The following is a 14602-nucleotide window of genomic DNA, read 5'->3' on the forward strand; positions in this document are numbered from 1 at the left end:
GAAATATGGCAGTCGCTCAACATCAATCAAACACTCTTAAATCTTGGAGGGGAAGTGAACGAGGGCACACCAGAGATGACAGAGAAGAAACAGAGTGGTGTCTCTCACGGACAATACATTTACTACAGAGTAACACTCAATTACACCAACAACCAGACGGTCTGTCTCATAACCCTGTGTGTGTGTATGTGTGTCGCTGGGTGAGACTGGCTCAGGTACCCCAGTGGTCAGACAACTGTTGTAGAGGGTTGATGAATGAGATGAGATATTTTATGCAGCCTATAAATCTACCAACCCAGTCTGTAGTCAGCCAGGTTTCCACTGCCCCGGCTCTCACCTCAGCTAGAGAGAACACTCCCACACAACGGAGCACACACTGGGACACACACACAGGAATGTTTACTCCACAAATCTGATCTCCAGAAACATTATGTTACTTCCTTCCTTAAGTCATTATGTCTGAGGAAATTGAGAAAATGATGTTTCAGAGCATGTTTCCACACACACACACACACACACACACACACACACACACACACACACACACACACACACACACACACACACACACACACACACACACACACACACACACACACACACACACACACACACACACACACACACACACACACACACACACACACGGGTGGAGGAGAGAGCAGAACAATCTAGCAATCTAAAACAAACGGAATAACAGAACTCTTCCAGTGTTTCCCCAGTTCTCTGGAGTGTGAGTGGGATGTTAGTGTTGGAAGCATCAGGATCAAGTTTAAAGTCAATGTTGATGGTCCTGGGGTATGAGGGTTGCACCCATTCTCCGATTCTTCAACCACTAAAAGGCCTTTCCTTTTCCTCTCTGGCCTCTATCTAGGCACGGTGACAAAATCAACAGTGACGCTACAGCCCCCTACTGACCAGGACCCGGTAGTGCAGGAGAAAAACCGTGCAGGTAAGCAGTCACGCGCACTGAACACGTGTATGTAAACACAAACACGCTCAGACGTGCACATACACACAAAAACATGCACAGGCATCCACCAACTCACACATGCACAAACACACATACACTCTTCAATACAGTATCTATTAGAGGGGATAACTGGGCCTGCACCAGCCAGGGGGGATAACTGGGCCTGCACCAGCTAGAGGGGATAACTGGGCCTGCACCAGCCAGAGGGGATAACTGGGCCTGCACCAGCCAGAGGGGATAACTGGGCCTGCACCAGCCAGAGGGGATAACTGGGCCTGCACCAGCCAGAGGGGATAACTGGGCCTGCACCAGCCAGAGCGGATAACTGGGCCTGCACCAGCCAGAGGGGATAACTGGGCCTGCACCAGCCAGGGAGGATAACTGGGCCTGCACCAGCCAGGGGGATAACTGGGCCTGCACCAGCCAGAGGGGATAACTGGGCCTGCACCAGCCAGAGGGGATAACTGGGCCTGCACCAGCCAGAGGGGATAACTGGGCCTGCACCAGCCAGAGGGGATAACTGGGCCTGCACCAGCCAGAGGGGATAACTGGGCCTGCACCAGCCAGAGCGGATAACTGGGCCTGCACCAGCCAGAGGGGATAACTGGGCCTGCACCAGCCAGAGGGGATAACTGGGCCTGCACCAGCCAGGGGGATAACTGGGCCTGCACCAGCCAGGGGGGATAACTGGGCCTGCACCAGCCAGAGGGGATAACTGGGCCTGCACCAGCCAGAGGGGATAACTGGGCCTGCACCAGCCAGAGGGGATAACTGGGCCTGCACCAGCCAGAGGGGATAACTGGGCCTGCACCAGCCAGAGGGGATAACTGGGCCTGCACCAGCCAGAGCGGATAACTGGGCCTGCACCAGCCAGAGCGGATAACTGGGCCTGCACCAGCCAGAAGGGATAACTTGGCCTGCACCAGCCAGAAGGGGATAACTGGGCCTGCACCAGCCAGAGGGGATAACTGGGCCTGCTACAGCCAGAGGGGATAACTGGGCCTGCACCAGCCAGAGGGGATAACTGGGCCTGCACCAGCCAGAGGGGATAACTGGGCCTGCACCAGCCAGAGGGGATAACTGGGCCTGCACCAGCCAGAGGGGATAACTGGGCCTGCACCAGCCAGAGGGGATAACTGGGCCTGCACCAGCCAGAGGGGATAACTGGGCCTGCACCAGCCAGAGGGGATAACTGGGCCTGCACCAGCCAGGGGGATAACTGGGCCTGCACCAGCCAGAGGGGATAACTGGGCCTGCACCAGCCAGGGAGGATAACTGGGCCTGCACCAGCCAGGGGGATAACTGGGCCTGCACCAGCCAGAGGGGATAACTGGGCCTGCACCAGCCAGAGGGGATAACTGGGCCTGCACCAGCCAGAGGGGATAACTGGGCCTGCACCAGCCAGAGGGGATAACTGGGCCTGCACCAGCCAGAGGGGATAACTGGGCCTGCACCAGCCAGAGCGGATAACTGGGCCTGCACCAGCCAGGGGGATAACTGGGCCTGCACCAGCCAGAGGGGATAACTGGGCCTGCACCAGCCAGGGGATAACTGGGCCTGCACCAGCCAGGGGGATAACTGGGCCTGCACCAGCTAGAGGGGATAACTGGGGCCTGCACCAGCCAGAGGGGATAACTGGGCCTGCACCAGCCAGAGGGGATAACTGGGCCTGCACCAGCCAGAGGGGATAACTGGGCCTGCACCAGCCAGAGGGGATAACTGGGCCTGCACCAGCCAGAGGGGATAACTGGGCCTGCACCAGCCAGAGGGGATAACTGGGCCTGCACCAGCCAGAGGGGATAACTGGGCCTGCACCAGCCAGAGGGGATAACTGGGCCTGCACCAGCCAGGGGGGATAACTGGGCCTGCACCAGCCAGAGGGGATAACTGGGCCTGCTACAGCCAGAGGGGATAACTGGGCCTGCACCAGCCAGAGGGGATAACTGGGCCTGCACCAGCCAGAGGGGATAACTGGGCCTGCACCAGCCAGAGGGGATAACTGGGCCTGCACCAGCCAGAGGGGATAACTGGGCCTGCACCAGCCAGAGGGGATAACTGGGCCTGCACCAGCCAGAGCGGATAACTGGGCCTGCACCAGCCAGAGGGGATAACTGGGCCTGCACCAGCCAGAGGGGATAACTTGGCCTGCACCAGCCAGGGAGGATAACTGGGCCTGCACCAGCCAGGGGGGATAACTGGGCCTGCACCAGCCAGAGGGGATAACTGGGCCTGCACCAGCCAGAGGGGATAACTGGGCCTGCACCAGCTAGAGGGGATAACTGGGCCTGCACCAGCCAGGGGGGATAACTGGGCCTGCACCAGCTAGAGGGGATAACTGGGCCTGCTATAGCCAGAGGGGATAACTGGGCCTGCACCAGCTAGAGGGGATAACTGGGCCTGCACCAGCCAGGGGCGATAACTGGGCCTGCACCAGCCAGGGGGGATAACTGGGCCTGCACCAGCCAGAGGGGATAACTGGGCCTGCACCAGCTAGTGGGGATAACTGGGGCCTGCACCAGCTAGAGGGGATAACTGGACCTGCACCAGCTAGAGGGGATAACTGGGGCCTGCACCAGCTAGAGGGGATAACTGGGCCTGCACCAGCTAGAGGGGATAACTGGGGCCTGCACCAGCTAGAGGGGATAACTGGGCCTGCACCAGCTAGAGGGGATAACTGGGGCCTGCACCAGCTAGAGGGGATAACTGGGCCTGCTACAGCCAGAGGGGATAACTGGGCCTGCTGCAGCCAGAGGGGATAACTGGGCCTGCTACAGCCAGAGGGGATAACTGGGCCTGCTACAGCTAGAGGGGATAACTGGGCCTGCTACAGCCAGAGGGGATATTATAACTGGTCACTCTAGTCCTTCTAGGCTGATGGCTAAAGGCTGATGGCTAAAGGCTGATGGCTAAAGGCTGATGGTTAAAGGCTGTGGCTAAAGGCTGTGGCTAAAGGCTGATGGCTAAAGGCTGATGGCTAAAGGCTGTGGCTAAAGGCTGTGGCTAAAGGCTGTGGTTAAAGGCTGTGGCTAAAGGCTGATGGCTAAAGGCTGATGGTTAAAGGCTGCGGCTAAAGGCTGTGGTTAAAGGCTGTGGCTAAAGGCTGATGGCTAAAGGCTGATGGCTAAAGGCTGATGGCTAAAGGCTGTGGTTAAAGGCTGATGGTTAAAGGCTGATGGCTAAAGGCTGATGGCTAAAGGCTGATGGCTAAAGGCTGTGGTTAAAGGCTGTGGCTAAAGACATTGGTATGCACATCATTGTGGACCAGAAGAAAACTCTGAAGGCTTTTAAGACTGGAGTTCTGGTCACAGCACAAATTCAATGGGGACATTATGTATTGAGCGTCTCAGAGTAGGAGTGCTGACTTAGGATCAGTTTAACCTTTTAGATCACAGCGAATAAAAACACATGGATAGAGGAATCTGATCCTAGATCAGTACTCCCAGTTCTGGCTATATCCTCCATTGTAGCCCAGAGTCCAACCAACAGTTTTGTGGAACCTGAGGGACCAAAACAAACACAACCTGGAACCTGTCTTCCTACAAAACACACTGTTTAGAGAACGGAAAATGGGCCAAGTTCCACACACACACATACTTTCCTTAAATGTTTAATTTAACACCTTATTAACATGGCGTGAATCAATAAAACACTGTTAATATTATCCTCCATACTGAACCTTTAACAGCTGGTAGTAAAACACACTGCTACCATTCCAACGCCATGTACTGTCAATATTATGACTGACTGACTGGCTGACTGACTGGCTGACTGACTGGCTGGCTGACTGGCTGGCTGACTGGCTGACTGGCTGACTGACTGGCTGACTGACTGGCTGGCTGACTGACTGGCTGGCTGACTGACTGACTGGCTGACTGACTGGCTGACTGACTGACTGACTGTCTGCTGACTGGCTGACTGGCTGACTGACTGGCTGACTGACTGGACTGACTGGCTGACTGGCTGACTGACTGACTGACTGACTGGCTGGCTGACTGTCTGACTGACTGGCTGACTGACTGGCTGACTGGCTGACTGACTGGCTGACTGACTGGCTGACTGGGGCAGCAGACCTGTATGCTGGCACACTGGTGTTAATAGTCAGTCAGTGTGTCCCGGTGGCACGAGCACTGTGTGTGCATGTGTGTGTGTGACTGTGTGTTCACAACCAGAGCAATGAGTGAAGTGTCCGTGGTGTGTGTAGGGTCATTCCAGTCCAGAAATGCAGAGAGAACAACACTCAAAGATGTTAAAAAGCAGCCAGGAGTTTCACAGTATTTCTATTGAGGATTTCCTTTGGACATAGAAACACATTCTAAAGAAGACATCTTTCCAACTCATCATCACGCTTTGATCATTTGAAATCTGCTGTGTAGCGCAAGGGCAAAAAAACTCAAATGTGCACCCAGGACCGAGTTTGGGAAACCCTGGTCTAGAACATTCCGCTGGTCCATTTCTGTCCCAGGACGTGAAACATGTGTCAACAATTTACACACACGTGTATATTTATTACTCAGTGTCTATCTCTGTGTGTGCGCGTCGGTCCGTGTGTGCGCGTCGGTCCGTGTGTGCGCGTCGGTCCGTGTGTGCGCGCGTCGGTCCGTGTGTGTGCGTCCACCTACTTGACGTTGGTGTTGGTACAGATGATGTACTCGATCTCATCGGAGTAGGGGTTCTGGAAGGTGAAGGAGCTGGTGCGGATTAACATCCACTCTCTGTTCTTCATACGAAACCTGTACATTACAGACAGCACCTGGCCTTTCAACTTTACCACCTGGAGAGGGAGGGAAGGAGAGAGGGAAGGAGAGAGGGAAGGAGAGAGGGAGGACAAAGGTTACATAAGACACATCACAGACAATCTGACCACCTAGAATGGAGGGAAGGGGAACCTTGCGTGTGTGTTTGTGGAGGTGTCAACACATACTACAGAGACGGAGAGAAACAGAGAAGAGAGACTAATGTTCTCACAAAGAAGAAAAGGGAGTCATTTGAGGCAGGACGGAGTTGGGAGAACTCAACAAAAAAGGCTGGTTCATTTCTTATTGGTCAGCTTTAATCCATCAGCGTCAAACTGACGTGTTCCTGGAGAGTTTCTCCATCCTGGGTGTGGAGCGTGGAAATCAGGTAGACTTCAGAAGATTTTAGCTTTTCAGTTCCACCCATACCTCTCCTACTATATCAGTCTAATCTCCCCACCCATACCTCTACTACCATACCAGTCTAATCTCCCCACCCATACCTCTCCTACCATACCAGTCTAATCTCCCCACCCATACCTCTCCTACCATACCAGTCTAATCTCACCACCCATACCTCTCCTACTATACCAGTCTAATCTCCCCATACCTCTCCCCATACCAACTCTCCTACCATACCAGTCTAATCTCCCCACCCATACCTCTCCTACTATACCAGTCTAATCTCCCCACCCATACCTCTCCTACTATACCAGTCTAATCTACCCCCACCCATACCTCTCCTACCATACCAGTCTAATCTCCCCACCCATACCTCTCCTACTATACCAGTCTAATCTCCCCACCCATAACTCTCCTACCATACCAGTCTAATCTCCCCCCCACCCATACCTCTACCCTACCATACCAGTCTAATCTCACCACCCATACCTCTCCTACCATACCAGTCTAATCTCCCCACCCATACCCATACCTCTCCTACTATACCAGTCTAATCTCCCCACCCATACCTCTCCTACTATACCAGTCTAATCTCCCCACCCATACCTCTCCTACTATACCATACCAGTACTAATCTCCCCACCCATACCTCTCCTACTATACCAGTCTAATCTCCCCACCCATACCTCTCCTACCATACCAGTCTAATCTCCCCACCCATACCTCTCCTACTATACCAGTCTAATCTCCCCACCCATACCTCTCCTACTATACCACTAATCTCCCCCACTAATCTCCCACCCATCTCCCCACCCTCTCCTACCATACCAGTCTAATCTCCCCAATCTCCTACCCCACCCATACCTCTACTACCATACCAGTCTAATCTCCCCACCCATACCTCTCCTACTATACCAGTCTAATCTCCCCACCCATACCTCTCCTACTATACCAGTCTAATCTCCCCCCCACCCATACCTCTCCTACCATACCAGTCTAATCTCCCCACCCATACCTCTCCCATACCAGTCTAATCTCCCCACCCATACCTCTCCTACCATACCAGTCTAATCTCCCCACCCATACCTCTCCTACCATACCAGTCTAATCTCCCCACCCATACCTCTCCTACCATACCAGTCTAATCTCCCCACCCATACCTCTCCTACTATACCTCTAATCCCCACCCATACCTCTCCTACCATACCAGTCTAATCTCCCCACCCATACCTCTCCTACTATACCAGTCTAATCTCCCCACCCATAGTCCTCCCCACCCTCCTACTATACCAGTCTAATCTCCCCACCCATACCTCTCCTACCATACCAGTCTAATCTAATCCCCACCCATACCTCTCCTACATACCAGTCTAATCTCCCCACCCATACCTCTCCTACCATACCAGTCTAATCTCCCCACCCATACCTCTCCTACCATACCAGTCTAATCTCCCCACCCAGTCTAATCTAATCTCCCCACCCATACCTCTCCTACCATACCAGTCTAATCTCCCCACCCATACCTCTCCTACTATACCAGTCTAATCTCCCCACCCATACCTCTCCTACTATACCAGTCTAATCTCCCCACCCATACCTCTCCTACCATACCAGTCTAATCTACCCCCACCCATACCTCTCCTACTATACCAGTCTAATCTCCCCACCCATACCTCTCCTACCATACCTCTAATCTACTCTCCTACTATACCAGTCTAATCTCCCCACCCATACCTCTCCTACTATACCAGTCTAATCTCCCCACCCATACCTCTCCTACCATACCAGTCTAATCTCCCCACCCATACCTCTCCTACTATACCAGTCTAATCTCCCCACCCATACCTCTCCTACTATACCAGTCTAATCTCCCCACCCCCATACCTCTAATCTCCCCACCCACCTCTCCTACCATACCACCTATACCAGTCTAATCTCCCCACCCATACCTCTCCTACTATACCAGTCTAATCTCCCCACCCATACCCTCCTACCATCTAATCTCCCCACCCATACCTCTCCTACCATACCAGTCTAATCTCCCCACCCATACCTCTCCTACCATACCAGTCTAATCTCCCCACCCATACCTCTCCTACCATACCAGTCTAATCTCCCCACCCATACCTCTCCTACCAGTCTAATCTCCCCACCCATACCTCTCCTACCATACCAGTCTAATCTCCCCACCCATACCTCTCCTACCATACCAGTCTAATCTCCCCACCCATACCTCTCCTACCATAGGGTGGGGATGCTTTGCATCTTAATGCAAAATGTCTTTCAGTTAGGGGATCTGAAATGGCCATTCATAATGAAAGCTCTGTGGACAATCTCAGAGACATGGACGAGTGGTGTTCCTTTCACACAGAGGGCACCACCAGCTAAACAACAGCGGGAGAAGAAATGTCATCTAATTTTGAGGAAAAGGCACAATTTCCTTATTGACTTGAGCAAATGTGGATTAGCCGCGTTTCGTCCGCACCTTTTATTCAGAGCATATCTCATTGTTTAAACATGGGCTAGGGAGGGAGTGAGCATCCTATTGGTCAGAATGTATGACCTGTGACCTCGGTAACAGGAAGAGACAGTGGAGCAGTCTGTCGTTCCTGGCAGCAAATTCCCTATGTACTGCACCACTGCTGTCCTGAGCCTGGGGCTAAGCAGTACACTGTGTGTATGGAACTGAAAGTGATGTGAGATTCACCTACAGAGACACTGGAAAGTGTGTGTCCGTGCTGGTTTGTATCTCTGTTTTTGTGCGTGTGTGTGTTTGTGTCTTCTAGGTCATGATTACCTGTATGAGAGATTATCCCAGGAAGTGAAAGGCCAGGGCAGGACGGGGCTACAGCCCAGAGGGTGCGCCCCAAATGGCACTATATTCCCTACTTAATGCACTACTTCAGACCAGAGCACGTAGTGCACTATAAAGGGAATAGGGCGCCATCTGGGACGCAGCTGGTAAGGCGGACCACCAATTATCCCAATACTTCTACTCTACTGTCAGCGACTGAGGCTGGGCTGATAACTACATAGAGAGAGACAGGAGGTAGAGAGGAGGTGAGGGGAAGGGAGAGAAAGAGAGCAGGAGAGAGGGGAGAGAGAGAGGAGGTGAGGGGAAGGGAGAGAGAGCAGGAGAGAGGGGAGAGAGAGAGAGGAGGTGAGGGGAAGGGAGCGAAAGAGCAGGAGAGAGGGGAGGGAGAGAGCAGGTGAGGGGAAGGGAGAGAAAGAGAGCAGGAGAGAGGGGAAGGGAGAGAAAGAGAGCAGGAGAGAGGGGAGAGAGAGGAGGGGAAGGGAGATAAAGAGAGCAAGAGAGAGGGGAGAGAGAGAGGAGGTGAGGGGAAGGGAGAGAAAGAGAGAGAGAGGGGGAGACAGAGAGAGAGATAGGGAGAGAAACAGAGAGGGGGAGACAGAGAGAGAGAGGGAGAGAGGGAGAGGAGGTGAGGGGAAGGGAGCGAAAGAGCAGGAGAGAGGGGAGAGAGAGGAGGTGAGGGGAAGGGAGAGAAAGAGAGCAGGAGAGAGAGGAGGTGAGGGGAAGGGACAGAAAGAGTGCAGGAGAGGGGAGAGAGAGAGAAAGAGAGCAGGAGAGAGGGGAGAGAGAGAGGAGGTGAGGGGAAGGGAGAGAAAGAGAGCAGGAGAGAGGGGAGAGAGAGAGAGAGATAGAGAGAGAGAGAGAGGAGGTGAGGGGAAGGGAGAGAAAGAGAGTAGGAGAGAGGGGAGAGCGAGAGGAGGTGAGGGGAAGGGAGCGAAAGAGCAGGAGAGAGGGGAGAGAGAGAGGAGGTGAGGGGAAGGGAGAGAAAGAGAGCAGGAGAGAGAGGAGGTGAGGGGAAGGGAGAGAGAGTGCAGGAGAGAGGGGAGAGAGAGAGAGGAGGTGAGGGGAAGGGAGAGAAAGAGAGCAGGAGAGAGGGGAGAGAGAGAGGAGGTGAGGGGAAGGGAGAGAAAGAGAGCAGGAGAGAGGAGAGGAGGTGAGGGGAAGGGAGAGAAAGAGAGCAGGAGAGAGGGGAGAGAGAGGAGGTGAGGGGAAGGGAGAGAAAGAGAGCAGGAGAGAGAGGGGAGAGAGAGAGAGGAGGTGAGGGGAAGGGAGAGAAAGAGTGCAGGAGAGAGGAGGTGAGGGGAAGGGAGAGAAAGAGAGCAGGAGAGAGGGGAGAGAGAGAGGGAGCAAGGTAGAGATGGTGTGCAAGAGAACAAAGTGCATTTGAGTGAAAAATACTTACAACCCTTATCTCTATCTCTCAATCTTTCATTATCTGAGCTGGAGTGGTTCCTACACGCTACGTGTGTGTGTGTATGTCATTACCTGCCTCTGAGGATTTTAAATGAATTAACAGTGAGTAGGCTGGGAAAACAAAAATGGTTTTCTGCCAAGAAAAACTGTGTTGCACAAAAGTCAATCGCATACAAACCAATCAAAGCTGACACGCCAAAGCTATTGGACTGTCAATACCTGAACACAAAGGTACCAGCGTCTCTCTACCTGTCCCTTTACCTGTCCATCTCTCTCTCCCTCTCTCTACCTGTCCCTTTTACCTGTCCCTCTGTCTCTCTACCTGTCCCTTTACCTGTCCATCTCTCTCTCCCTCTCTCTACCTGTCCCTTTTACCTGTCCCTCTGTCTCTCTACCTGTCCGTCTGTCTCCCTTGACTTGTCCGTCTCTCTCTACCTGTCACTTTACCTGTCCGCCTGTCTCTCTACCTGTCCGTCTCGCTCTCTCTACCTGTCCCTTTACCTGTCCGTCTGTCTCGCTACCTGTCCGTCTCGCTCTCTCTACCTGTCCCTTTACCTGTCCGTCTCGCTCTCTCTACCTGTCCCTTTACCTGTCCGTCTGTCTCTCTACCTGACCCATTACCTGTCCGCCTGTCTCTCTACCTGTCCGTCTCGCTCTCTCTACCTGTCCCTTTACCTGTCCGTCTGTCTCTCTACCTGTCACTTTACCTGTCCGCCTGTCTCTCTACCTGTCCGTCTCGCTCTCTCTACCTGTCCCTTTACCTGTCCGTCTGTCTCGCTACCTGCATCTCTCTCGCGCTGCCTGTGTCTGTCCGTCTCTCTCGCGCTACCTATGTCTGTCTGGCGCTACCTGTGTGCCTGTCTGTCTGGCGCTACCTGTCTGGCACTACCTGTGTCTGCCTGTCTGGCGCCACCTGTCTGTCTGTATGTCTGTCTGACACTACCTGTCTGTCTGCCTGTCGCTACCTGTCTGTCTCTCTGTATATGTGTGTGGGTAAGGTAAGGTGTGTGGGTAAGGTAAGGTAAGTGTGTGTGGGGTTTCTGTTCCCTGGAAGGAATGTAAAATAATATTGCCCTAACAAAACATTCCTCAAGGATAGTCTCTCTCACACATACACGTTGATATTTCACCTTTCACCTCATTGCTGGTGTTCAGTACACGACACTCCCCTGGCAGACACGCTGAACCGCAACGCAGAGGACACACACCTGGGCGCTCAGATAGAAATATATCATGTAGAACAGATCCGTCAGTCCAGTTTATTAGGATAGGGCAATAGGGTTTGCTCTACTCCTTACATTTCTATCCACGACGTTGTGAACGTTTCATCCTTCTGAACAGGACCCTGCAGTGTGTTCCTGTCAGCTGCTGACAGAGCACATCTTAAACCATTACAGATTGGCCAATAGTATTGGCCTGTCTGCCAGTCCTTGGCATGGCTCCAGGCTTTAGACTAGGCAGACGAAGGCACTGGATTTATGACCATTAATTCCCCAGGTGGGTTATTGAGTGTCTTTTAGAATCTTATTAAGTCCGTCGGTAGGTAATGGATGAACAATGTTCTCAATGCTAACTATGATCTTGATGGTTTGGTGGAAACTCCCCCCTGAGAAAGAGCATGTTTTTGATAGCTTCATTTACAGGTTAACTAGGGTTGGAAAATTCCAGTAACTTTCCCCAATTTCCCAGGTTCTCCCCATGGGCCCGGGTCAGAAGTAGTGGACATCGACCTTAGTCAGGAGTAGTGGACATGGGCCCGGGTCAGGAGTAGTGAACATGGACCCTGGTCAGAAGTAGTGGACATGGACCCTGGTCAGTAGTAGTGAACATGGACCCTGGTCAGAAGTAGTGAACATGGGCCCTGGTCAGGAGTAGTGAACATGGACCCTGGTCAGAAGTAGTGAACATGGGCCCTGGTCAGGAGTAGTGAACATGGACCCTGGTCAGAAGTAGTGGACATGGACCCTGGTCAGGAGTAGTGGACATGGGCCCTGGTCAGGAGTAGTGAACATGGACCCTGGTCAGAAGTAGTGAACATGGGCCCTGGTCAGAAGTAGTGAACATGGACCCTGGTCAGAAGTAGTGAACATGGGCCCTGGTCAGAAGTAGTGGACATGGGCCCGGGTCAGAAGTAGTGGACATCGACCTTAGTCAGGAGTAGTGAACATGGACCCTGGTCAGTAGTAGTGAACATGGGCCCTGGTCAGAAGTAGTGGACATGGACCCTGGTCAGTAGTAGTGAACATGGGCCCTGGTCAGAAGTAGTGGACATGGACACTGGTCAGAAGTAGTGAACATGGACCCTGGTCAGAAGTAGTGAACATGGGCCCTGGTCAGAAGTAGTGAACATGGCCCTGGTCAGAAGTAGTGGACATGGACACTGGTCAGGAGTAGTGAACATGGACCCTGGTCAGTAGTAGTGAACATGGGCCCTGGTCAGAAGTAGTGGACATGGACACTGGTCAGGAGTAGTGAACATGGACCCAGGAGTAGTGAACATGGGCCCTGGTCAGGAGTAGTGAACATGGACCCTGGTCTGAAGTAGTGGACATGGGCCCGGGTCAGAAGTAGTGGACATGGGCCCTGGTCAGGAGTAGTGAACATGGACCCTGGTCAGGAGTAGTGAACATTGGCCCTGGTCAGGAGTAGTGAACATGGGCCCTGGTCAGGAGTAGTGGACATGGGCCTGGTCAGAAGTAGTGAACATGGGCCCTGGTCAGAAGTAGTGGACATGGACCCTGGTCAGGAGTAGTGAACATGGACCCTGGTCAGGAGTAGTGGACATGGACCCTGGTCAGGAGTAGTGAACATGGACCCTGGTCAGAAGTAGTGGACATGGGCCCTGGTCAGAAGTAGTGAACATGGGCCCTGGTCAGAAGTAGTGGACATGGACCCTGGTCAGGAGTAGTGAACATGGACCCTGGTCAGGAGTAGTGGACATGGACCCTGGTCAGGAGTAGTGGACATGGGCCCTGGTCAGGAGTAGTGGACATGGGCCCTGGTCAGAAGTAGTGGACATGGGCCCTGGTCAGAAGTAGTGGACATGGGCCCTGGTCAGGAGTAGTAGGCATGGGCCCTGGTCAGGAGTAGTGGACATGGGCCCTGGTCAGGAGTAGTGAACATGGGCCCTGGTCAGGAGTAGTGAACATGGGCCCTGGTCAGGAGTAGTGGACATGGGCCCTGGTCAGAAGTAGTGGACATGGGCCCTGGTCAGGAGTAGTGAACATGGGCTGTCTGTTCTAACAGGCTGTCTGTTCTGTTGGTTCTACTCAGTCTAATTCAACCATAATGACAGACTACTGGTGTTTAATTAAAGAGCGCCTCCCGTTTCACCTCAGGGTGACAGGGTCAGAAGAGGACCTCAGTGGAACCACTGGCGTGTGACAGGAAGACAAAGGTTTTACTGCCAGACAGCGTAATTAAACTTCTCTGTTGAAATTCAACCTCTTTGTTCACATTATGATGCTCCATCACCTTATTTTACTCAGCCAAATACTTAGATAACAAGCAAGTTAAACATAGGTTAACAAAGATTTCTTAATTTTTCACACAGGAAAAATATATTGACATTTTTGTCATTTAGCAGACGCTCTATAAATGTTCATACTTTTTTCATACTGGTCCCCCGTGGGAATCGAACCCACAACCCTCGTGTTGCAAGCGCCATGTTCTACCAGCTGAGCCACACAGGTGCATGAAACTGAAAAGTAATATCTTGCTGTGTTTTGTAAACGCAGATCTAAAATGTTTCTTATTGTCATTTCTGCTCGGCATTTCTGCTCAGCTGTACTTCTCCACTGGGATGAGAATTCACCAACAGGCATTCAATCAGCAGACAGCACTCTGACTGATGTGGAGCTACTGTTCTCCATCATTCTATCAGCAGACAGCACTCTGACTGATGTGGAGCTACTGTTCTCCATCATTCTATCAGCAGACAGCACTCTGACTGATGTGGAGCTACTGTTCTCCATCATTCTATCAGCAGACAGCACTCTGACTGATGTGGAGCTACTGTTCTCCATCATTATATCAGCAGACAGCACTCTGACTGATGTGTAGCTACTGTTCTCCATCATTATATCAGCAGACAGCACTCTGATGTGGAGCTACTGTTCTCCATCATTATATCAGCAGACAGCACTCTGACTGATGTGTAGCTACTGTTCTCCATCATTATATCAGCAGACAGCACTCTGATGTGGAGCTACTGTTCTCCATCATTCTATCAGCAGACAGCACTCTGACTGATGTGGAGCTACTGTTCTC

The 14602-nt window shown here is 52.5% G+C and overlaps 1 protein-coding gene and 1 long non-coding RNA gene across 2 annotated transcripts in view; both read right to left on the reverse strand.

Annotated features, from left to right (window-relative positions):
- LOC127926439 (aryl hydrocarbon receptor nuclear translocator 2-like) overlaps window positions 1-14602 on the reverse strand; it is a 143567-nt gene that overhangs the window by 39199 nt on the left and 89766 nt on the right. The window contains 1 exon segment of the mRNA XM_052511846.1: window positions 5593-5744. Within this exon segment, the coding sequence (XP_052367806.1) occupies window positions 5593-5744 (152 nt within the window).
- LOC127926442 (uncharacterized) lies at window positions 5751-8084 on the reverse strand. Its single transcript, XR_008124166.1, has 4 exons — window positions 8029-8084; window positions 7917-7961; window positions 7632-7705; window positions 5751-6283 (listed from the first exon to the last, which is right to left on the reverse strand). It is a non-coding gene; the product is annotated as an uncharacterized LOC127926442 (long non-coding RNA).

The sequence above is a fragment of the Oncorhynchus keta genome, unplaced genomic scaffold (assembly GCF_023373465.1).
Source record: "Oncorhynchus keta strain PuntledgeMale-10-30-2019 unplaced genomic scaffold, Oket_V2 Un_contig_7594_pilon_pilon, whole genome shotgun sequence".
Classification (NCBI taxonomy): domain Eukaryota; kingdom Metazoa; phylum Chordata; class Actinopteri; order Salmoniformes; family Salmonidae; genus Oncorhynchus; species Oncorhynchus keta.